General features: G+C 40.3%; 1 protein-coding gene across 5 annotated transcripts; it reads right to left on the bottom strand.

Moving 5' to 3' along the window:
* Window positions 1-214: 214 nt before the first annotated feature.
* Window positions 215-24,397, bottom strand: RNF14 (ring finger protein 14). 5 transcript variants are annotated; one of them, XM_054488037.2, is made up of 10 exons: window positions 24,303-24,397; window positions 20,530-20,599; window positions 18,424-18,597; window positions 15,639-15,798; window positions 14,424-14,575; window positions 10,562-11,089; window positions 9,050-9,278; window positions 5,852-6,024; window positions 4,474-4,604; window positions 215-1,667 (listed from the first exon to the last, which is right to left on the bottom strand). In XM_054488037.2, exons 4-10 carry the CDS (start codon window positions 15,790-15,792, stop codon window positions 1,610-1,612), a joined length of 1,425 nt encoding a protein of 474 aa, XP_054344012.1. In that variant the 5' UTR covers window positions 15,793-15,798; window positions 18,424-18,597; window positions 20,530-20,599; window positions 24,303-24,397; the 3' UTR covers window positions 215-1,609. The 5 variants fall into 5 exon arrangements, with proteins under 5 accessions (XP_054344012.1, XP_054344011.1, XP_054344014.1 ...); XM_054488036.2 differs by lacking the exons at window positions 20,530-20,599; window positions 24,303-24,397 and adding an exon at window positions 20,135-20,336; XM_054488039.2 differs by lacking the exons at window positions 18,424-18,597; window positions 20,530-20,599; window positions 24,303-24,397 and adding an exon at window positions 20,135-20,273.
* Window positions 24,398-24,650: the final 253 nt, after the last annotated feature.

Raw genomic sequence — 24,650 nt, 5'->3', positions numbered from 1 at the left:
TCAATTTTTACACAAAATGTCCTGAATGGAAGACCATGAAACTATCTGGTTTAAACAAAATATGGGCCCTAAAACCTAAGCTCAGTCACAAGCCCAGGTAAAAGAGATGCTATTCTGTGACATTTTTCTTCTTACTTTAAGAACATGTTATATGCTGAACAGTTTTAAAATGTGATTAGTTGCCTTGGTGACAGAACAAATAGCAGCAACTCTGTTCTAATTATAAGATGATTTTTAAATTTATTTTTATTTTAAGATTAAGCATCCTCTTTGACAATCCAAAGACAGTCCTTGCTCACTCTGGACACACACACCTAAAACAGTTAAAAGTGATTCCTCAATTTGCAATGACAAAGTAGGAAAAAAAGAATACGTTCTCAAGCTGCAGTTCAATTTTTCTGTCCTCTTTTCCAAAAAATGTTACTTTGCTACCAAGCCTCCCACCAATGATAAGGAAAGACAATTTTTCAAAAAGCCAACAAAACCCAGAAAAAGGAACAGGTATCAATTCAAAATTATCACCCAGAACACTGCTGTTGCAAAAAAAAGAGTATGAAGCCAAATTTCCATAGCTTGTTAGAGAAGATCTTTAAAAATAATTCAGAAAGTTAGGACTGGAACTACTGTAGTATAGACAGGTTATAGTGTCACTATATGCATATACAGTGGTAAATGCAGATAATTCAAGAACATTCAGCTTGGGAATATATTAAGCTTTCTCCTATTCCAGCAGAGGAAATAAAAACATGTGTTCCTGGAATTAATATTAAAATCATCCTTACAAACAGAAGGTAGGGCAAAGGTAAAGAAAGAGAATGTGGAACAAAAGTAGCAAAGACAAGTCATTTTGAATCTAGGTTCTAACACCCAGGAAAGTTGAATAGAACTTAAATTCTTCTGAGCCAGTATCACTAAATCCTAGATTTGGCCTGAAACCAGTGGACCATATACACCACTAATAAATATCAAGTGCCCCACAGTGTTTGTGGTATTAAAACATATATTTATATTATAAATTTCCATTCTGAAAAGCAGATCAAAATGACACTGGACCATCCAGTCAGTTACAGAGTAAAGGGCTTCCTCCAAAGAGAACTGACTTGGCAGAAATTTAGGTTGGTAGGAATGTGATTAACATGGAGTAAATGAGATCAGGTTCTCAGTATAATTTTCATAAGGCTTCTACCCACTCCAGTTGTAAGGAATAGTACTGAGGGAACTCCAACAGAATGTCTTAGAAGGATGCTTCTCAGAGACAAAGGGTCTCTAAGTTTAACTCTTGACCCCTCTTCTCCTTACCTAAAGCTTGGGGAAGAAAATAAATATTTAATTTTTAACTATTCAGAGCTTTGGGCACATTATAATATTTAATATTCTGTAGTTTCATTTTCTGAACCTTTGGCTTCTAATTTTTCTCAACTTACATTAAAAAATGTATGAATGCACCTTCTTCAGTAGTACCACATGAAAATATAAACCTTGTTCTTCCATATCTTCTACGCAGGATGAGTGAATGAATAGTACCCTAAATATCCCGCAAAGTTACTTTGTGTACTTGATGAAAGATTAGGGAAAAACAATCCACTTCCATATCTTGAGCAGTAGTTAACTAGTCTTCAACCTCATCTTCCCAAATATCGTCATCAACATCCACAGCATAAAACAGCCTGGAAGCATTAAAAAAGGTACATTTTTATACACTTGAATGAAACAATATAAATTGCCTCTCTGCTGAAAAATATTTTTTGTACTGTTATAACATTTTTGTATATCTTTTCTTCTCCTTTAATCATTGCACTGAGGAGGGCTGAAATATGGGTCCCTCTAAACAATCTACCCTAAAGTTGGTTAAGAATGGCCCATTTAAGGTGGATGAGTACCTGTCCAGCTCCATTCCCACTGGCCTGGAAGATTTAATTGGCTGTCTTTTGGCCTTACGTCCCTTGGCCATAGGGGTCCCACTGAGGGCCTAGATGGAGGCGAGGCAGGTTAGCCATACCACTCCAGCAATGATATGGGACAAAATAAGTTTGACCATCAATGCTGCCTCTGGCAAATCTCAGCCAAAAAGGGGAAAATGAGAAATAAAAATGATACCCTAAGCCCCACAACCAACTGAACAGACCCTCTCCTGGCCAAGGGAACCCCAGATAAACCCTGAAAACAGTTCCCGGCCATGACGGGATGGGAGGCCAGACACACCTGGTCATACCCCCTTCCCTCACTGACCACCATTAGGCTTTCTTTCCCTAAGCGTTCAAACCAACCCTTTGGGAAGACTTGCTCCACCGCTGATATCAACCAACCACCTGACGCTGCCCCTCCCTTCTGCAGTTTTGGCACAAAAACCAACCAGCATTTCTTCCTGCCAATAGACCACTGACCATGGAGTGGTTCTAGCCAGTCTATGGACGATGTGTACTGAGGTTTTCGTGTTCTCTGCTTCACCTTTTGATATCAGAGAACTCCCTCAGAGATCATGCTTATGCCACCATTTTTTGAACATGGGTCCCCTGAAGGGTAATGAAGCTCAACTGCACATGCAGCGTATTTCTCCTTTCATAAATATTCATGACTCCTCCTATACCTTACTGAATATGTATATCTGGCTATCTTGTAGGGCATAAATCCCTGTCTTCCTCTTCCCATCCTTAAAGTGTCTGTTTCCAGCTTCTCGCTGAAGACTATGCTTCCCAACCTGTCATAATGGCCACCTTGCCGGCTTCAACTCTTTATAAGAAATAAAGCTCTCCTTTCCAAATTAAAACAAACGAACAAAACAGTCCTTTTAGAATCCAGACAAATTTTCCAGGGCCAAGGATAAACAATAATGGGGGATGGGTATCACAAAACTGATATTCAGTGTATACAATACATGGAACAAGCCAAGACTGGGGAAGTCAGGCAATTTAAACTGAACTCTTTCAAGACACTATTATTACTATTACATGCTCATCACTCCATTCTATCTTCACAGTCCTTGCACCCTCCATTTGTAGAATGTTTTGTAGCTGTCAATTTGTCTTCCTTTCCTTATGTTATCTACAATTTATGCAATTTCCAACACTAGATTCCAAATAGTTCATGGCAGGGCTTGTTTCTTCAATTTCTCTTACAGTTTCACAATACCAATGTGTTTACTTAACAGACACCTCTTAACAAAGATCATCAACTGATGCTGAAAGTGGAGAGCTCTTGGAGAACAGGATATTCACATTGTGCCAAGGAATCACCCCACAGATTACTTCCTAATAACAAAATGGAAAACGTGCCTTTACAATAAAGCAAACTGTAGAACTGAGCACCACACTAATGAGGGACATCATGGACCTCTTGATGTGATCCAATACAGAATACACATCACTCCTCATGAATTATCAGCATAAAAAATGTTATTCTAAATCTAATCAAACTTCAGTCTAGACCTAACTTCCAGTTTATAGCAAATAAGAGAAACAAGCTAAAGGACACCATAGACAAATAAAACTCTAGAAGGTAAGACATTATATAAGACAACTGGCCTGGACTCTTCAAAAAGTGAATGTTCGGCCGGGTGTGGTGGCTCACGCCTGTAATCCCAGCACTTTGGGAGGCCGAGGTGGGCAGATCACGAGGTCAGGAGATCGAGACCATCCTGGCTAACATGGTGAAACCCCGTCTCTACTAAAAATACAAAAAAATTAGCTGGGCGTGGTGGCAGGCGCCTGTAGTCCCAGCTACTCAGGAGGCTGAGGCAGAATGGCAGGAACCCAGAAGGCGGAGCTTGCAGTGAGCCGAGATAGCACCACTACACTCCAGCCTGGGTGACAGAGTGAGACTCTGACTCAAAAAAAAAAAAAAAAAAAAGTGAATGTTCACAAAACACACACACAAAAAAGGTGGGCCAAAGCTTTTCTGTATTAAGAGACTAAAGAGATAGAACCAAATACAATGACTGAACTTGTTTAGATTCTGGTTCAATCAACTAGCTTTAAAAGATATTTTCAGAAATAATTAGGAAGTTTCAAATATGTTTGTTTACTAGATAATAGTATGCCACTATCATTAAATTTTTTAAAAGTACTGTCATTATGTAGAAGCATTTTCCTTATCTTAGGAGAAACGTGGAAATATTTAGAGTTGAAGCATTATCATAACTCCAACTTCATGTAGTTCAGTAAAAATATTAAGGGAACAAATATGGCAAAGTACTATCAACTGTTAATTTGGGTGGAAAGTATCCTACTATTCATAGTCCTATCCTTTCAAATTTTCTGTGTTTGAAAACTTTCACTATAAAAACTTCCAGATGGTGTATATTCTCATTATAAAACTCATTTTTGAGAAAATAATATAAAAATTCCTTTATAGGGGAAAACATGTAAGAGAATTCTCTAAATAAGTCCAAGTACTTAAATAAAACACTGGATTTGTGGTCTGCAAATCAAGTACCAAAAATTGCTGGTGAGCCTAAGGAGTTCTGTGTATACATACCGGTTAAAACATGGTGAACCAGGATCATTGAAATGTTTGTAAGGGTTTGCCCTAGAGAGAGAACCCATGCAAATCCAACAGAAATATTGCATACAGCCAGTACATGTCATCTTGTTACATCCATCTAATTTCTGGTGGGAAGGACAGAAAGAGAAAAATATCAAGGCTATAAAAGCAGAAGAGACAGCACATGCCAAAATGATTCAGTACAACATTGTCCTGGTCTTCTCCCTTTTCTTATGCAGGGTTGAGATATCAATGTAACACACTGATGACTATGTAATACTTTCTATTTTGCATTAGAAGTAAAATACAGAAAATAGCTAGTGTTACTACAACTAGTTACTTGACACAATCTCTTCTGACAAGCAGTAGATAAAAATCACACGCGTATAACTGGAAAATGTAGTTAGATTAATATTAAAATGTTTGGATGTAATGTTTGGGTTTTTAATTTTTACAGAAATCTAAGTAAATATTTGGTACCAAGTCCTCCACTCTGTCATAGGGCTAAGGTATGTCAAAAGTGATTATATGGCCAGGTGTGGTGGCTCATGCCTGTAATCCTAGCACTTTGGGAAGCCAAGGTGAGCGAGTCATTTGAGGTCAGGAGTTCGAGACCAGCCTGGCCAACATGGTGAAACCCTGTCTCTACTAAAAATACAAAAATTAGCCAGGTGTGGTGGCTGGCGCCTGTAATCCCAGCTACTCGGGAGGCTGAGGCATGAAAATTCCTTGAACCTGGGAGGCGGGGATTGCAGTTAGCTGAGATGGCACTACTGTACTCCAGCCTGGGCAAGAGAGACTCAGTATCAAAAAAAAAAAAAAAAAAAGTGATTACATATAGTCCCAGTTTCCTTAACTGGAGCCCACTATGTTCAGTTCAGACATAACAGATTAGAACAACAGAATCAAATGCAAAGATGTATTTTGATTTTAAAACATATTAAGATTTTTGTCAAGAAGTAATAGATCTAATTATTTTGACTCAAATTAATTCCTGAGTGTATCTTAAACAGGTGTGCAGCATTCCAGGATACATAGTTCTGAGAGATCAGATTTGATTTTTTTTAATCACATAGACGAAGTAAGAGTTGACCATAGCTCTAGTATGCCCTCCTTACAACCCATTCAATTTTGAGGTGGATACAATGTGAGAACAATGGTCACTGTAAGCAAACACTTTGAAAAGGGAAGTCTACAAACATTTAAGGTCGATAACAAGATCTAGTAGTGAAATTTCCACCTTCCACGTAAGAAGGTGTAATAATACCAGCATGTGTTTTATAAATCATAAAATTGACTAGTAAGGCTTCTTAAGGTAATCATAACATCCTTGCAAGTCTGATGGCCTCCAAGTCTGTCCCAAAACATTTACCTCTATGGGAGTTCCACAACATGGGCAGCTCTTTGAGTTCTTCTCTAGCCACTCCTTACTTTCCATCTCTTCCAGTGCCTTCTGAATCACTCTCTTACCATACCTTTGATCCAAAAGTCTTTTATTAGCCTCATCTGCTTGCAGGTATTCATTTCGTAAGTCCATTAATTTTTCTACAAAGTGAAATGGAAAATTAACTTTTATATAACTTTGTAATGCTGACTAAAAATCATTAAAAATGGCTATAATCTTCGACTATTCAATAATGTTATTCCTAGAACTTTATCATAAGGAAATAATCCGAAGTCATATGCATGGAGATGCATATAACAATGGCAAAAAAATTAAATTTCTAAGGAAATAATTATGTTTGGAAGAGCCATTTAATGACATAATATTCAATTATTAAAAACATAATTAGGTTCGCTACAACCAATTAAAACACTCATCACAGAATCCAGAAAAAAAGTATATTTATGTTATAACCCAGTAAAAATTATACATGCACAAATGATAATAAATGGAAAGGAATCCCCCAACTAGAAAAGATGTATCTGCTAAAAGTGGTAGAATAAGATAGGCTATTTTTTTCCTTTGATTTTGATTTCTTAATGTTGGTATGTTTATGCAACTAGAAGTATGCAGTTAAAGACTGACTTATCTAGAAGACACAAAGGTTGAAACAGACATTGATTTTTCCACTAAGTCAGCACCATTCACTGTTTGATAATGAAGAGGCCTACCAAACACAAAGGCACCTTTGGCTTAAGGGCAAAGACTACCTCTTCAATTCTGTGTAAAAAAAAAAATCAGTGAATAAAACTTACCACCCAAGTCTCACCCTGTACTATGCTTTGCTACAGGTGCTGAAAAGTTTTCCCTCGATACTCTTCAATCTGGCTTCTACTGCTCTATCATTTAACTGAAATGGAACAGGTAACCAATCCCAAAGGCTTTACTTGCAGACAAAAGGCTTTTGTTCACAGTTCTATTACCTTAATTTTTCAACACAATTAATTAAAGAGTTTTCTCAACAATGTTCTAGTTATTTTATCAGTTTACTTTCCTCACATTATTTGGAAGTCTATCTCCCTTTTAAAGCAAAAGACATCTTCTGATATAGAATCCTATATCCTATCTCCACTCTTTGCTTTCACCTGTGAATTCTCTGTGTAGTACATTCCCACAGCTCCATCACCTCTACTTCAATGTAGCAGTGAAGCAATGTAAATCTCATCCCTCTAATAATTCAATGCATTTTGTGTTCCTAGGCATCTTAAGGACAAAGGTTATATTGCTTTAGTCTTTCCAAAATAATAAAATTATTAGTATTTCATATTTTATATAATATATACATACAAAGAGAGGGAGAGATTCCTAATTTCGCTAAAGCCCTGAGTCTATCTTCAATTTCTTCCCTGAATGCTGTGAAACACCTGAAATGTACTGTCGACTTTTAATGAAAAGGTTACAGAAGTCTAAAGTAAAGGCTTATATTATACTTTGCTAAGTTCTCCATCCCATCTGGCCTTACCTTCCACAAGATGCTGCCTGAGGCAACTGAAATTATCTACTCAGTCTTTCCTTTCATGGTGCTTTCTTGGAAATAATGACAGTCTGCTAACATTAGCAAGTAATAACTACAATAATAATAGCATTAATAATTACTATTTTTATTTTTCCTCTTTTTTTTTTTTTGAGACACGGTCCCACTCTGTCCCCCAGGCTGGAGTGCAGTGGCGCAATCTGGCTCACTGCAGCCTCTACCTCCTGGGTTCAAGCGATCCTCCCGCCTCAGCAACCTGAGTGGCTGAGACTACAGATGTGCACCACCACACCTCGTTAATTTTTGTATTTTTTTGTAGACACGGGGTTTTGCCATGGTGTCAAACTCCTGGACTCAAGCAATCCACCCACCTTGGCCTCCCAAAGTGCTGAGATTACAGAGGTGAGCCACTATGCCCAGCCCCATTCTGCATTTTACATGTATTAGCCCACTGTTTCTCAAACTATTTATGGTAAAGGCCCAGTTTTTTTTCTCTAATACATCAAAGATCAACACTTTTATAAGATATAATCAGGTTTGCTTGATTTAATTTTTTTAGAAGCAGAGTCTCACTACGTTGCCCAAGCTAGTCTCAACTGAGGCTCAAAAGATCCTCCTGCTGTAGCCTTCCGAATAGCTAGAACTACAGGTGTGCACCATCACAGTCAGCTAACAATCAATTATTAGAAAAATGAAAAAAAGTCTAAATTTTTATTAGATTTGACATAAAATTATGTGAAATCACTATAAAAGTTTCTAACCCTCTCAATTTCTATATCTCATTATAGACCAGTGTAACAAATATAACAATTTTGAATAGCACGATATTCGTTCCCTTCATCCTTAGAATAACCCTGTGAAGTTATTGTTATCTGCTCTAGTGCAATTTTGTGAGGTAGCTGTTATCATTATCCCTGTTAGTCTGAAAAAGACTAAGCCACCAAAGTCCAATTAAATCGACGTTAAGGGCCTGATTTATGATTCCTTATCTAGACTGGAAATGGCAAACACATTTCACTCCTGTGTCTACTTCATCAGAGGGTAGTTTTCCGAAGTGCCATGTTGAGGGAGATTCTGAGGCCTCTCTGGGCTCAAGGAGAAAGCATTTGATGACTAGTCAAACACATGTGCCATGGAGACAAGAATGGCAGCTTAGATGCCCTGCACTGGCCATCCAGGATCTACATTATTCCATGTTCGTATATAGAATTTCCCACGCCATTCCTTCTCCTGGAATGTTCCTCCCTGGTATCTGCACAGTTTTTCTTACCTCCTTCAAGTCTTTACTTAAACCACTTTGCCAGTGAGGCCTCCCCTGTTTTCTCTAACTAAAATCCCAAGTCCCCTCCCCTTCAGAACACTTAATATCCTGTCCTTGCTTTATTTCTTCTGCCTCTTCAGCACTTACCACCACCTAATATCCTTATTTTGTTTTCCTGTCTCCCCTAGTAGAATGTAAGTTCCATGAGGGCAGAGATTTTCTCTCTTCTGGTCACTACCACAGCCCCAAGGCCTGAGACAGTCAGTGACACAGAAATATCTGCTAAATGAATACTTCCAAATTGAAGAATGAAGTCATAAGGCCCTGGTAGTAGAGTGAAATGTGAGGGAGAGATTGGGGATGGGGGTTTGGGTTCACAGTTAAAACATACCTGCAGTCACCTTACATGGAGAGACCCCATGGTAGGTCAACCTGCACAAAGTACAGAAGGCAAAATTGCAGCTAGAGCAGATACCCATGGTGCAGCCAGGCTCCTGCATCACAGGCAGCTGGCAGCACGGCCGGGGGCAGTACACCACATCTGCCATCAGGTCCAAGGAGGACTGGAGGAGAAGGCGGTCATAACGGGCAAATAACTCTGCTTCCACTAACTCTTTGACCTGGAGGGAAATACAAAACACCATAGGTTTGATGATTCCACAACCAGTTCTGAACCTGAGGAGATTCTTAGGATGCTAGTGTAAACCAGATGGGCACATAAATTAAAACCTCTCTTTCACTTCAAATTCAAACCAAGTACATTTTGACTGAGATGACAATTATAGGGGTCTACACATTTGTTAAAACTAAGCAAAGTGTCCAATTTATTTTATATTTTAGTTTTATTTCTTTAGAGATGGGGTCTTACTCTGTCGTCCAGACTGGAGTGCAGTGGTGCAATCATAGCTCACTGCAGCCTTGAACTCCTGGGCTCAAATGATTCTCTACCTCAGCTTCCCAAGTAGCTAGGACAACAGGCACTTGCCATCATGCCTGATTTTTTTTTTAAGACATGGAGTCATGCTATTTTGCACAGGCTGGTTTTAAACCCCTAGCCTCAAGCGATCCTCCTATCTTGGCCTCCCAAAGTGCTGGGATTATAGGTGTAAGCTACCATGCTAGCCTTGTATGATTTAAATGTGTAGTTTATTTTAAGTAAAATTATGCTTTAATAAGAAAACAAAAAACTGACCAGGCGCAGTGGCTCACGCCTGTAATCCCAACACTTTGGGAGGCCGAAGTGGGAGGATCACTTGAGGTCAGGAGTTCAAGACCAGCCTGGCCAACATGGTGAAACCCCGTCTCTACTAAAAATACAAAAAAAATTAGCCAGTCATGGTGGCGGGTGCCTGTAATCCCAGCTACTTGGGAGGCTGAGGCAGGAAATCACTTGAACCTTGGAGGCAGAGGCTGCCGTGAGCTGAGATCATGCCCCTGCACTCCATCCTAGGTGATACAGCAAGACTCCCGTCTCAAACAAAACAAAACAAAACAACAACAACAACAACAAAACCTAAGTAGGCTGTACTTCTGCTGAAGTCTATAAAAAAGTTGGTTCATCATTCTAAGAGATGTCCCCTTCAGATCCCAACCTCACACAAGAATAAGCTAGTGATTCCCCAAGGTTTATGGGATCCTAGCAGATATACAAAGTAAATTATCACAATTACTTAATAACCACTTTAACACTCATCCTTGCCCATTGCAAGGCCAAAGGAAGCATTCCATTTGCTTAAGCAGTAGACTAAGACCATAGCATTCTTAATGGATACAGCAAAACAACTTGTGGGCTGGCTCCAAGGCCTCAGACTGCCCCATGAGCCCTATCAAGGAAGTTCCTGAGATGATATCTCCATTTATGGAAGAGAATTAGGAGGCAACCATCAGCAGGGTAAACAGTTACCTGACCAGGAGTGGCCACCGAAGGGCACTTTGGTTCTGGGCAGTTGAGGCATTGAACCTGGCCATCTCTGATCTGGATTTCAAAGTAGTCCTTCAGACAGGCTTTGCAGTATACATGCCTGCACTCCAAGAAGTACATGCATTCACTACCCAGCTTCTCACAGAAACAGATATTGCACAGGAACAATTTACTATTAAAGCATTTTATCTGCTGAGCTTGATCAAAGTCCAAGATTTCCTGGATCAGATTTGACAGTGATTCCACATCCTGCACAGCTCTTTCATCCACAATTTCCTCTTGGTCTACATTAGATCCAGCAGCTCCTCCAAAATCTAGCTCTGTGTTGGGAGAAGCTTGAGCTGTCCTTCTCTGCACTTTTTTCTGAGAACCAATCTTGAGCTCAAAAGGAGAGACAATATTCAAGTATGCTAGGGTCTCTTCCTTAAGAAATTGCATCCAGGCAAACAGGACCACGCTGCCACGGTGTTCTTCCCATAGGTTGTCTAAGTGCTTGCATAGAGCAGATAGCTAGGAGAAAACACATGAAGATGTTGGTGAGTTTGGAAAGATGATGCTGCTGCCAACTCCTGGTTTCCCTAGAAATCTCTTCCACTTGCAAGTTAGGCCCTTATTCTAACACTATTTTTTACTGCTGTGATACACTGTGCTACAAAACGGTACAAACATTCTTACTGGAGCACTTCTTAAACTATTCGGCAACATGAGCCAGAGTAGAACACAAAGTCAGAAGCAAGAAGTACCATGAGAACAAGAGAAATAGCAAGACTCCGTAAGGTAGAGAAATAGCTGTACATTTTAGCCACTGAAATGGAAGACTTTCTTCTGTTCTTTAATCTTTTAGTACTGCCATATACCTCATGTAGGACAAAGAGATCTAGTTCTAAAAATAAACTATTTTTCTTCCATTAGGAGTCCTAGCCCTGTTGGTATCCTAGAATAATGGTTAGAAAAAGAATAGTTTAAAAACACTATCCAAGTTTTAAAATTAATTCTTTCAGTTTTATCAAAAAGTCAACTCATCTGAAACAATCACTAACAGAATTCAACCTCAGAGTCCTTGTTCAGATTTACAAACTGCTTTTAAGTAAGCAATCTGGGCTTACATCAGATCCTGGTTAATGGAGGGAAGCTGCCTGATATTGACCCTGGTCCTAATCACAAGCCCTCAGCAAGGTTTGGCAGCCATAGAGAAAGCTTACACTTCCTAAGCTAAGCAACCAAAGTTAAATTATTTGGAATTTTCCTCTTTAAAACTGGTCTGTTCAATTTGAAAGGCAAATGTAAGAGGATTTTCCATTAGAAATATAAAATATTTATAACTAGAGCACAGGAATTATAAGCAGCTTTTCTTTTTTAGGTAAACATCCAAAAATATGCCTTCCAGATGGCAAACAAATTTTGTAAATTTAAATGACAAATGAAAAGGGACCAGATTTTCTGTTTCTCACACTCTGTGTAGTGCCACTGACTAAACCCTGCATAGGTACCACCTTAAATACTTATTGATGAGTTAAGATTGAACAACTAATGATTTTTCACATTTGCATAAATATCCTTATAAATCAACCATGCTTTTGAGAAATCTGCTAAAATCTGTAAAATGTGATAAATACTAAAACGGAAGCTCTGAGTGCTGTGTGAGCTACCAAGTCCTATGAAGAAGCCATTCTCCAACCTCTTTTCTACCCCAGTCCCTTCTCAAGAGAGGCAGCTGGGGCCGGGCGTGGTGGCTCATGCCTGTAATCCCAGAACTCTGGGAGGCCAAGGCGGGTGGATCACCTGAGGTCAGGGGTTGGTGATCAGCCTGGCCAACATGGTGAAACACTGTCTCTACTAAAAAATACAAAAAATTAGCCAGGTGTGGTGGCGGGCGCCTGTATTCCCAGCTACTCAGGAGGCTGAGGCAGGACAACCACTTGAACCCACTAGGCAGAGGTTATAGTGAACTGAGACTGCGCCCCTGTGCTCCAGCCTGGGTGACAGAGCAAGACTCCATCTCAAAAAAAAAAAAAAAAAAAAAGAGAGAGAGAGAAAGGCAGCTGGAATGCATGTAAATGGAAGGGGGACGGGAAAGAGACTGTGTAAGTATATTGGGGGAGGAATAAGGAATAAGGTTTTAGAAAACTAAAACCACTTCCCTCTGTCTACCCACCCCAATTCAGGGAATGACAGCTCTATGTGTCAATTTCACCATTAACAGGTGAGAGTCATAATGCCAAGGAATCAGCGTACAGCAACAAACAAGAACTGAACCAAGAAGGAACATAAGAGACCAATTAAAATGTTAATTATATGCATAAACATTTATTTGATAAAGAATTCTACTGTAATTTTAGCTGTAACACATAAAACAACTCTCTTCCCCAGCACACACCCCCGCCCCCAAATCCAGCATTAAGTAGATGCTGGTTAGCTGGAATCTGAAACCACAACCACGCATCCAGTTAATCTGTCCCTGTTTTGTGCGTGTGTGTGTGCATGCACACACATGCGTGATGTGAAGTATGAAAAGCTCTCTGGTGAAACAGGACTATGAAAATCTAAATAATTCAGCCAATTATCAGTAGCCTAAATGCCAAACAGTCTTGATATTTCTGGACAAATCAACTGTCTTGCATCTGTTGCCTCTGGCACAGACATTAGAATGTAAGGTAATACTCCTTTTTATTCTACCTGTGTTATCCTTTTTAAGGTTTAATTTTGCTTTTAAACCATAAGCTCTAGTTTGCGAAAGTACTCTCACTTAAAAGATTAGATTGGTGGATGGGGGAATGAAAACTCTATGATCCAAAGAGAAAAACTAATGAGCTATTCCTTGAGGTCAGCAACTCCGACAGCTTTTGTGGGTTTTTTTTTTTTCTTTTTTTTGAGACAGGGTCTCTCTCTGTCACCCAGGCTGGAGTGCAGTGGCTCAATCTTGGCTCACTGCAATCTCTGCCACCCAGGCTCAAGTGATCCTCCCACCTCAGCCTCCCAAGTAGCTGGGATTACAGGGACGCACCACCACTCTTGGCTAATTTTTGTATTTTTTGTAGAAATTGGGTTTTGCCATGTTGCACAGGCTGAGCTTTTCTCTTAATACACATCAGTCTATCAATCTTCATTATGACTTCTAGAAAAGCAGCTGCTGATTCATTATCTCTCCCAGAATGCTTTATATTATTTATATTTAGCTTCAAGCCATATTTATGTCTCAATCAAGAGTTGAGGTTGTTACCAGAAAAGTATATATAACCCAGAGGAAATGAGGTGCTTAATTAACATAAGGCCTCAAGCCTTACTGAGATATCTACAGGAACTATACACATTTCTACTTGTATGCATTTATGTCTATGTGATACCAGTTGGCTGTTATTTGTTATCAATACAGATTTTTACAAAGAAAATCAGTTATTGTATTCAGCCAGAAAATTTGCTTATTATAACTACATTAGCTCAATTTTTAGTCCTAATTACAATGGAATCTTTCATTTAAGGAATGGATAAGAAACTAAGAAAAAAGTAGTATTAATATCTAAGGAAAATGAGGAAGACCTCAGAGTCTCCATTATAATACAGATTAAACAGGAAAATAGCAAGATAAGAAAAGAAATAATATACTTGATTAAAAATTACTCCTACTACAATTCATGATTGTTTTAATTACTGCCATTCCTTTTTAAAACACCAAACATTTTCAATTTCTTAACATCAGGATTCACCAAGGCAAGGGAAAAAAATTACAAAACCAAAGCCATTTGTTTTTCATGCACTGAATTCAAGATCATTAAGATAGTCTTCAATTAAAGATGATTTTTAAGTTTCTAAAAATGGATAGGAAAAATTAAGTTTCAAGTCTAACCTGAGTTGGTGACAGCCATTTGCCACTAAGTGTGAATGAAGGTGGGGAAGAGGATGGATAATCTGGTGGCAGTTCAAAGTTCAGCACAAGTGGAGGCAGAAAGCAAATGGTGTATTCAAAGCCACTATTCTGGAGACACTCATTTGAATTGCCTGAACCAAAAACAAAGATTAGAAAGGATCAGTTGGTCAACACTTGAGTGTCCACTACTGTTGAGCAGCACTCAAGAAAGACTTAATGCTTTAGTTGAGGGATAAAAACCCTCCCCCAAAGCACTTTCTATTTCCTAATTTTAACTTGGTAGCCACCACCTTAAAAAAAATCTTATAAGCCCTTGAAAAATCTACTCAGCACCATGAAATGTATAATGAAAATACTACAACTTATTCTTGTATACACTTCTGGGTACAATTCCTAACACTAATGACCAAGGAACACACAATGTTTGTTTTGTTGTGGTTTGGTTTACAGTAGATGATTAAAGACACAATCTAGAGAAAAAGATGTTCATTTCCATTGAACAGCATGACCTACTTAGACCAGCATGTCCCACTTAGACCAGCATGTCTCAACTACCCATGAATCAGTTGGGAAAATTTGTGCCAACACAATGATCTCAGGTTTGAGGATATGATAAAGCACACAACACTCTCACAATCAAAGTTTCATTTAAATTACCACACTTACGTTCTTTACTCAATCCCTTTATAGTAGAAACATTTTGAGAAAGTGTGCATCAAAGTCTTCTGTAAATGTCTGTATCAAAAGCAGCAGTTTTGTTTTTTCTGAAGCAAAAGGTCACAGAGTAATAGTATGTGTCATATGTTTATAATAGTTGAAATGATTCTGGAAACCAAATATTATTAACCACCACCACTGTACTTGAAAATTTCTAAGTGTTTTCACATACATTCATTTTCTCTTTGATTATTACTACGTAACAGCCAATGACTCACGGCTGATAAACTGCTAGTTAGCAGAGTAGGATGTATGAAATATGCAGGACAATATCCCTCTTCAGTGATCAAAAAGGTAGAATCAAATTGAAAACTGCTTGCCCCTCATTGCAATTTTCATTTAAAACAGAAACATGCATTACATCTGTAATACTACCACCTATCACTAATGCCTATAAACACAAAATGACAAATAGTTTAAGGTACACTAAGAAATAAAGAATAATAGAAAAATCTGTTTAAGAAATTATTAACTAACCGCTCACAAATATCTTGAAATTCTGTGGCAAATCCAAATAGATCCTGGTTTCTCCACCTTGGACAGACTCTGCTTTTCTAAATTCATCTCCATCGTAAATACTTGCCAGGGCCAGCAATTCATCCTCCTGAGCTTCTCGATCTTCTGACGACATAAGGACCTGAAAACATTAAAATCAGTTAAGAACAGAAAATGCACAGAGGCTGGCCGGGTGTGGTGGCTCACACCTGTAATCCCAACACTTTGGGAGGCCGAGGCGGGCAGATCACCTGAGGTCAGGAGTTCGAGACTAGCCTGGCCAACATGGTGAAACCCCATCTCTACTAAAAATACAAAAATTAGCCAGGCATGGTGGCAGGTGCCTATAATCCCAGCTACTTGGGAGGCTGAGACAGGAGAATCGCTTGAACCGGGAGGTGGAGACTGCAGTGAGCCAACATCGCAGCACTGCACTCTAGCCTGGGCGACAAGAGCGAAACTCCGTCTCAAAAAAAAAAAAAAGAAAAGAAAATGCACAGAGGTGGAAAAAGCTTAATGGCACAAACAACTGCAAAGAATTAATCGATATTATCACTTTTCTCCTAAACCAAAAATGACAGCCATATCTGGCATTCCATTAGTTTTACAATATTAATAGTCTTTTTCAAAAGGGATGGTTGTGGTACTTCTAATTCCTGATCTTATCAGTTAGATATTTTATGACTGAATTAGAGGAAAAAAAGCACAATTTGAAAATTTTCTTTGAAAAGCACACATCACAAATTTACTTGGACTTGTCCACTGAACCTAGCAATGTGCCTGGCTCGCAAAAGTGGTCAAAGTATATTACACTCCTTCCTTAAGTTAATTTGCCAGGCGTGGTGGCTCATGCCTGTAATCCCAACACTTTGGTAAGCTGAGGCGGGCAAATCACCTGCAGTCAGGAGTTCGAGACCAGCCTGGCCAACATGGTGAAACCCCATCTCTACTAAAAATACAAAAATTAGCTGGGTGTAGTGGCGCACCCCTGTAATCCCAGCTACTAGGGAGGTTGAGGCAGGAGAACTGCTTGAATGTGGGAGGCAGAGGTTGCAGTGAGCCGAGATTGCACCACTGCACTCCAGCCTGGGCGACAGAGTGAGACTCTGTCTCAAAAAAACAAAAAAGTAAATTTTTTAAATCCACAGGAATCTTTAGGGCAAGTTTTCTTAGCTTCAGCTCTATTGATATTTTGGAGTAAATAATTGTTGTTGGAGAGCTGTGTTGTGCATTATGGAATCTTAACAGCATCCCCTGGCTTTTACCCACTAGATACCCAATAGTGGCCCGCTTCCACCCACAAGAGCTGTGACAACTGAAAATATCTAGCCAGGTGTGGTGGTGCTCGCCTGTGGTCCCAGCTACTTGGGGGGCTGACATGGGAGGCTCACTTGAGCCTGGGAGGTCGAGGCTGCAGTGAGCCATGATAGCACCACTGCACTCCAGCCTGACTGACAAAGTGAGACCCCGTCTCAAAAAAAAAAAAATCTCCAAATAGCGCCAGGTCCTGGGGCAGGATGGGGGTTGGAGGCAGAATTGCTCCCAGTTGAGAAAACAGTGCTTGAGGATGTTACAGGCATAGATATTATGGAAGAAAATTAGATAACTGAGCAAGCAGCAAAATAATATTAAATTTTTGAAATAATAGATTTTGTCAAATCCAAGCAGTCACCGATTTTAAGATTTACCATTATGACTCAAGAATATTTAAAAGATAAAAATTTTAAGAAAGATTTACCATTATTTTAGGTAATACTAAGAATTTAGCTACAAGGCCCAGGCACAGTGGCTCAAGTCTTTAATTCCAGCACTTTGGGAGACCAAGGCAGGCAGATCACTTGAGGCCAAGAGTTCAAGACTAGCCTGGCCAACACAGCAAAACCCCATCTCTACTAAAAATACAAAAATTAGCCGGGCGTGGTGGTACACACATGTAATCCCAGCTACTCGGTGGCTGAGGCACGAGACTAGAGAATTACTAGAATCCAGGAGGCAGAGGTTGCAGTGAGCTGAGATTGCACCATTGCATTCCAGCCTGGGTGACAGAGACAGACTCTGTCTCCAAAAAAAAAAAAAAAGAAAGAAAGAAATTAGCTACAATTAAAGTATGAACTGGCTGGATATGGTGGCTCATGCCTGTAATCCCAGCACTTTGTGGGGCCAAGGCAGGAGGATCGCTTGAGGCCAGCAGTTTGAGATCAGCCCTGGCAACATAGCAAGATCCTGTCTCTATAAAAAATTAGCTAGGTGTGGTGGTGTGTGCCTGTAGTCCCAGCTACTCAGGTGACTGTGGCAGGAGGATCGCTTGAGCCTTCGATGCTGAGGCTGCAGTGAGCCGTGTTTGCACCACTGCACTCCAGCCTGGGGGACAGAGCAAGACCTTGTCTCAAAAAACAAAGTATGAATCAATGTTTTTTAAAATAGCATCAACTGAAAGATACAGCAATTTCAGATAATTTAAATGTGGAAAAAATACGCAATGAGAATTTACAAAAATCATTTTAATAAAACAAAAACTACCAGTCAATTAAAATATAGAACTACAATTGCATTTGCAAATATCCTCCCTCACAACTAAAATATTTTTAATTAAAATGTACATAAGTAAAAAGTTAGGATTTTTTACATTCTAAAAGGTCATACTATGAAATTAAAAATGATTTCATTTTCAAAAAACACTTTTTTTCTAGGAGATGTTAGTTCATGGCTCTGCTTAAGCTGCATCCCTAAGACACAATTATATGTTCTACTTGAGGTCAGTTAGTACCTGTTAACAACAATCAGAAGAAAAGGATATTAACACCACAGTCTGTATTTCAGCTCAGAGTGGAGTTCATGCAAATCCCATTTACTCTCTAACTGGTGGAGCTGAGACTGCTGAAGCTGGGTAAGAGGCCAAGATGTGGAACTCATACTACATATATTATGAAAATCCTGCCATCTGCAGAAAAGAAATACAAAAGATGGTGTTAGGACCCTCTCCAAATTAAAATTCTGAATTTCCATGATCACCGCTTAAGTCAAACATATCCTAACACATAGCCAATCCTAATCTACAGGTGCATGTTACTCTCCTAGGGCAGGCTAACTCAGCCATGTGGTTAAAGGAGTATTTGCATGTCCCCAGCAATGACTGAGGACTTTTTATCTGTCTGCCCTCAGCCATGGGAGGAGCTAAGGAGGAATACCAAGGTCATATGAGAGGACAGGACACCATGCCCCATAACAAACAACCTCTTCAGTTTGTTTTTTGTTTTGTTTTTTCTCCTTTCCTCTTCTGCTTCTTGTATTCCTTCATTTGCCATTCCCCTCCAGTTTTTCCTCTCTTGTTCATGAATTAATCCTGCCAGTGGCACTCAAGGTTAATTTTGGTAACAGAAAAATACTTCAACAAAACAAGAGTACAGAAACACAAACTTTTAAGTTTTATTCTAAATGCTTTAGAGCTAGGCTTCTTCACTGGGGTGAGGGGAAAAGGGAGTATGGTCTATAGATGGGTTACGGAGAATCCTATCAACACCCTAAAATTATATGCAAAAATACTATATACAAAACCATAATTAAAAACCAGATTCTCGGATGTGTAACTCCCAAATGAGATAAGAATGAGGTTCAGAATCAATTTATATTTCTTGAGCACCTACTATGTACTGTATTAGGTCCTTTCACATTGTCTTATTTTACTAGGTGGGAGTATATGGTGCTAATTGAATTAAGCTTTTTGTTTCTTCCTGTTAAAACATTTGCAAATGGGATGAGAGATTCATTCATGCAGTTTATGGTTTTAGGTTAGTGTTCTCCATCCGACTGCACATTAGAATCTTCTGAGGAGCTGTTTTTTAAAATCTCAATACCCAGGCCACACCCTAGAACAATGAATTCAGGCCTCAGTAGTTTTCCACGTTCTCCAGGTGATTCCAATATGCAGCCAGGGCTAAGAACTTCTACTCCAAGCAGTGTTTCAACACTTCCTCATGACCTACCCTACAAGATTTAAGCTTGTGAAGCTGTCACTTGGAATCCAGTACCTCAATTCAGGTTGCTAACCCCCATTTCCTTCTCATTCTATCCATTTGGTCTTCGGGTGTCCTAGTCTGGGTTCAGCTCGCCAGTCGGCGTGCGGAGTCGTTTGGGCGACTGCCCAAAAACAGGAGCAGGCCCAAGGCTAGCTATCGGCCCCAACGCTGGGATCAGAGGACGCAATGCGGGCGTGCGAGCTGCTGGCCAGCCTGGGGCGTCCCGAAGGAGCAGGGCCCACACCTTCCCCTTCCTCCTCAGCGTCCCGAAGGGAGTCCCGGCCAGCCGGGCTGCGGACGCCCGGTCCCGGATTTGAGGGACTGAGGCCCAGTGTACAGTCCCGGCCCGGTCCCCTTCTCTGCCTCGCGCGCCCAGAGAGCTATCCCCACCGTACCTTCCGGCCGCCCGGCAGTGCCGAACCCCAAAGTTCCGCCCTCCGCCCTTGCCTGGGGCCCACTCACCGCCGCCAGCCGACCAGGCCTAGAGACGCCCTGCTCAACCGGCGCGCCGCCTGTTCCGTTCTCGGGAGCTGTCAGCTGAGCCAGGCGGATCCCGCTGGTGCGGCCGCCGGCGTAGGGAGGACTCTGCGCAGCCGCCGTGGTCGCCCCTGCCTCTCAGGCGCCTCCCGCAGGCCCAAGGCGGCGCTGCCGGCGCGACCACCGTGACCCCCACCACTGCGAGCCCTGTGCTCACTGGAGGCTCTTTTCAGTAGTTCTAATGGGGCCCGAGAATTCGAATTTTTACCAATCTCTAGAGGGGATCATGAGGCAGTGGTCTACCTAGGGCAGAGACTCTCACAACAATCCCAGACCTGCTTCTCTAAGTGGACTAAGCAAGCCTACTTCTTCCCGTTTACCTTCTCAGAAATGCTGCCGGTCTTTCTGGCACTCCACTGTAGAAGCACGCATTCATCGCTCATGTTGTAACTGTAACACCGACCACATTTATTGAGCAGTTAGGATGCTTCAAGCAGTGTGATAAATGCTCTACGTAAATTGTCTCTCTATCTTCACTGTAATCTTATGATTTAGCTACCATTTGTTATTCTCACTTTACAAATAAGGAAATTGAGACTTAGGTGCAAGAACTTACCAAGGGTCACATGATTATCGTCAGGCTATGCAGGAATTAAAATTATACGTTTCCTACCTCACACCATATGCAAAAATTAACTAAATATGGATCAACGACCTAAATGTAAGAACTAAAACTATAAAACCCTTAGAAGGCTTCCTACCTCACACCATATGCAAAAATTAACTAAATATGGATCAACGACCTAAATGTAAGAACTAAAACTATAAAACCCTTAGAAGGCCGGGTGCGGTGGCTCACGCCTGTAATCCCAGCACTTTGGGAGGCTGAGGCGGGTAGATCACGAGGTCAGGAGATCGAGACTAGCCTGACCAACATGGTGAAACCCCGTCTCTACTAAAAATACAAAAAATTAGCCGGCCGTGGTGGCGGGCACCTGTAGTCCCAGCTACTCGGGAGGCTGAGGCAGGAGAATGGCATGAACCCGGGAGGCGGAGCTTCAGTGAGCCGAGATCGCGCCACTGCACTCCAGCCTAGGCGATAGAGTGAGACTCCGTCTCAAAAAAAAAAAAAAAAAAAAAACCCTTAGAAGAAAATATAGGAGTAAATATTTGTGAACTTGGATTAGGCAATAGTTTCCTAGATATGAAACCAAAGGCACAAGCATCAAAGGAAAAAAACACATAAATTGGATTCACCAAAACTAAAAACTTTTGGGCTTCAAAATGTCAGAGGCATTTGAACCAGAGCAACTTCATCTTGAGTAGGGGCTGGGTAAAATAAGGCTGAGCAACCTACTAGGCTACATTCCCAGACAGTTAGGAATTCCAAGTCACAGGATGAGATAGGAGATCGGCACAAGATACAGGTTATAAAGATCTTACTGATAAAACAGCTTGCAGTAAAGAAGCGGGCTACAACCCCCCAAAACCAAGATGGCCACCAGAGTGAACTCTGGTCATCCTCACTGCTACACTCCCACCAGCGCCATAACAGTTTACAAATGCCATGGCAATGTCAGTAAGTTACCCTATATGGTCTAAAAAGGGGAGGCATGAATAATCCACCACTTGTTTAGCATATCATCAGGAAATAACCATAAAAAATGGGCAACCAGCAGCCCTTGGGGTTTGCTCTGTCTATGGAGTAGCCATTCTTTCATTCCTTCACTTTCTTCATAAACTTGCTTTCACTTTATGGGCTCCCCCTGAATTATTTCTTGTGTGAGATCCAAGAACCCTCTCTTGGGGTCTGGATTGGGACCCCTTTCCTGTAACAAAAAGACACTATCAAGAAAATGAAAAGACAACCCACATAATAGAATAAATATTTGCAAATCATATGTATCTGACAAAGGTACATATGGATAAAAGGTACATTTATCCAAAATTTATAAATAACTCCTGCAACTCAATAACAAAAAGACAAATAATCCCATTTTAAAATAGGCAAGGGATCTGAATAGATTATTCTCCAGAGAAGATATGCAAATATCTTTGCACATAAGAAGTAAGAAGCACATAAGCACATAAGAAGATGGCCAACATCATTAGTCATCAGAAAAATGCAAATGAAAACCACTATGAGAAACCACTTTACACCCACTAGGATGGCTATTTTAAAAAGACAGATAATAGCAAGTATTGGTGAGGATGTGGAGAAATTGGAACCTTCATATACTGCTGATGGGACCGTAAAATGGTGCAGCCATTTTGGAAAACAGTTTGGCAGGTTCTCAAAAAGTTGAACATAGTTACAATAAGACTCAGCAATTCCACTCTTGAAAACATATGTTTGCACAAAAACTTGTAGACAAATGTTCATAGTAGCAGTATTCACAACAGCCAAAAAATGGAAACAACCCAAATGTCCATCAATAGATGAATCAACAAAATGTTATATTCATACGATGGAATATTGTTCAGCTATAAAAAGGAATGAAGTGAACCAAGATTGTGCTACTGCACTCCAGCCTGGGTGACAGAATGAGACCCTGTCTCAAAATAAAAAAAAGTAATGAAGTACTTAATACATGCTGCAACATGGATGAACCTTGAAAACATTATGCCAAGTGAAAGAAGTCAAACACGGCTGAGTGTGGTAGCTCACGCCTGTAATCCTAGCACACTGGGAGGTCGAGGCCGGTGGACCACCTGAGGTCAGGAGTTCTAGACCAGCCTGGGCAACACAGTGAAACCCCGTCTCTACTAAAAATACAAAAATTAGCCGGGCATGGTGGCACATGTCTGTAGTCCCAGCTACTCAGGAGGCTGAGGCAGGAGAATCATTTGAACCCAGGAGACAGAGGTTACAGTGAGTCACTGCACTCCAGCCTAGGTAACAGCGAGACTCAGTCTCAAAAAAAAAAAAAAAAAAAAAAAGTCAAACACAAAAAGCCATACATTGTTTTTAATTTATATGAAATGTCCAGAATAGGCAAATCCATAGAGACAAAAAGTAGTTTAGTGGTTGCCGGGAACTAAGGCAGGAGGGAATGGGAAGTGACTGCTAATAGATACTGCTAATAGATATGGGGTTTCTTGGGTGATGAAAATATTGTGGAATTAGAGAGCAGTGATAGTTGTATAACTTTGTGAGTGTACTAGAAACCACTGGATTGTATACTTTTGAAGAGTTAATTTTATTGCATGTCAATTATATCTTAATTAAAATTTTTTTTTAGGTACAAAGCACTGTTCTCAGCACTTAAGTGGAATACAGAAATGTTGGCTCCTTCTCCTGGGACTCATCGAACTAATGTGCTCCTCATAGTCTAATAAGCTCCCGCGTCCGCTTTTTCATATATTTCTTCCTCCAAAAGAGTAACTTGCAGAGCTAGGACTCTAACCCAAGCCTATAGGATTCTAAAGCTCTTACCACCATTGCCTCCCAGGCAGGATTAGATTCATGGGCCAGCAACCCGTGCAGTCACATAGGGCCCTGCACTTAGAAGGGCCCCAGATTTAGAAGTGCCCTGCTTTAAGAATGATACAATGGACTTTGGGGACTCAGGAGGAAGGATGAGAGGGGGACGAAGGATAAAAGACTACAAATAGGGTGCAGTGTATACTACTCGAGTGATGAGTGCACCAAAATCTAACAAATCACCATTAAAGAACTTACTCATGTAACCAAATACCACCTGTACCCCAATAACTTATGGAAAAATTAAAATAAAAAAGAAGTGCCCTGCTCTTGATTTGATGCTGTGCTGTCACCCTCTTGAAGTTCTTGATAATTTTTGAATGAGATGCTGCATTTTTATTTTGCCCTGGGCTTTGTAAATTACGTAGTTGGTCTTATACCCAGGAGAGAGAAAAAAACCAACTGAGTAAATCAGGGCACCCAAGGGATTACCTGGCTGCCACAGAAAGTACCTTGAAATAGAAATAATCACTTCTAATTTTCTGTACTATAAATCTTGATTGTCACAAAACAGAAACCAAAATACCCTTCTAATAGATACCAAAACCAGAAACATATCTCAGAAAAATGCAAAGGAAGGAAGAAGAATCTCCAAAGCCGTTCATTAATATCATTATTCATGTTTAGCCAAAGGAATTAGACCAAGAGCAAAACGCACAGCAACCCTACCTCAGAGTGCTCAGAGAGGGGAGACCAGAGACCTCTTCGATGCAAAAAGTGAGGAAGCCCATGCACCAACTAGCTTGGGAAATTCTCACAAAGTCAGAGCAGAAGGTGAATTGTGACATCATGTCAGAGGTCACAGGATAGAGAGAATAGAAAGAGAATTTCAAAGCAGTGTTAATAAATTTACTGAATGTTTAAAGTGAACTAAAGATTTAGAGTCAATTTTGAGGACAAGATTGGGTAGAGAGTCTTCTAATAAGTTTTGTTTTTGACTCTAGGAAAATAACAGACTTTTGTGTCTTTGGTCTCTTGTGCCTGGTTAGTCTTTTAAACTGCACTCTCCCCGTGTGC

The sequence above is a fragment of the Pongo pygmaeus genome, chromosome 4, assembly GCF_028885625.2.
Source record: "Pongo pygmaeus isolate AG05252 chromosome 4, NHGRI_mPonPyg2-v2.0_pri, whole genome shotgun sequence".
Taxonomy (NCBI): Eukaryota; Metazoa; Chordata; class Mammalia; order Primates; family Hominidae; genus Pongo; species Pongo pygmaeus.
The sequence above is the reverse complement of the archived record's forward strand: the minus strand, read 5'-3'. Positions and strand labels throughout refer to the sequence as shown.

Coding starts and splice junctions, on each gene's coding strand:
- RNF14 (XM_054488037.2), bottom strand. CDS start 15,792: ATGTCGTCAGAAGATCGAGAAGCTCAGGAGGATGAATTGCTGGCCCTG. Junction 11,090..14,423: donor AATGGCTGTCACCAACTCAG/GTTAGACTTGAA, acceptor GTTTTCTCCTAG/CTATCTGCTCTATGCAAGCA. Junction 6,025..9,049: donor TCCATGTAAGGTGACTGCAG/GTATGTTTTAAC, acceptor TTCACTTTGTAG/AAAAATTAATGGACTTACGA.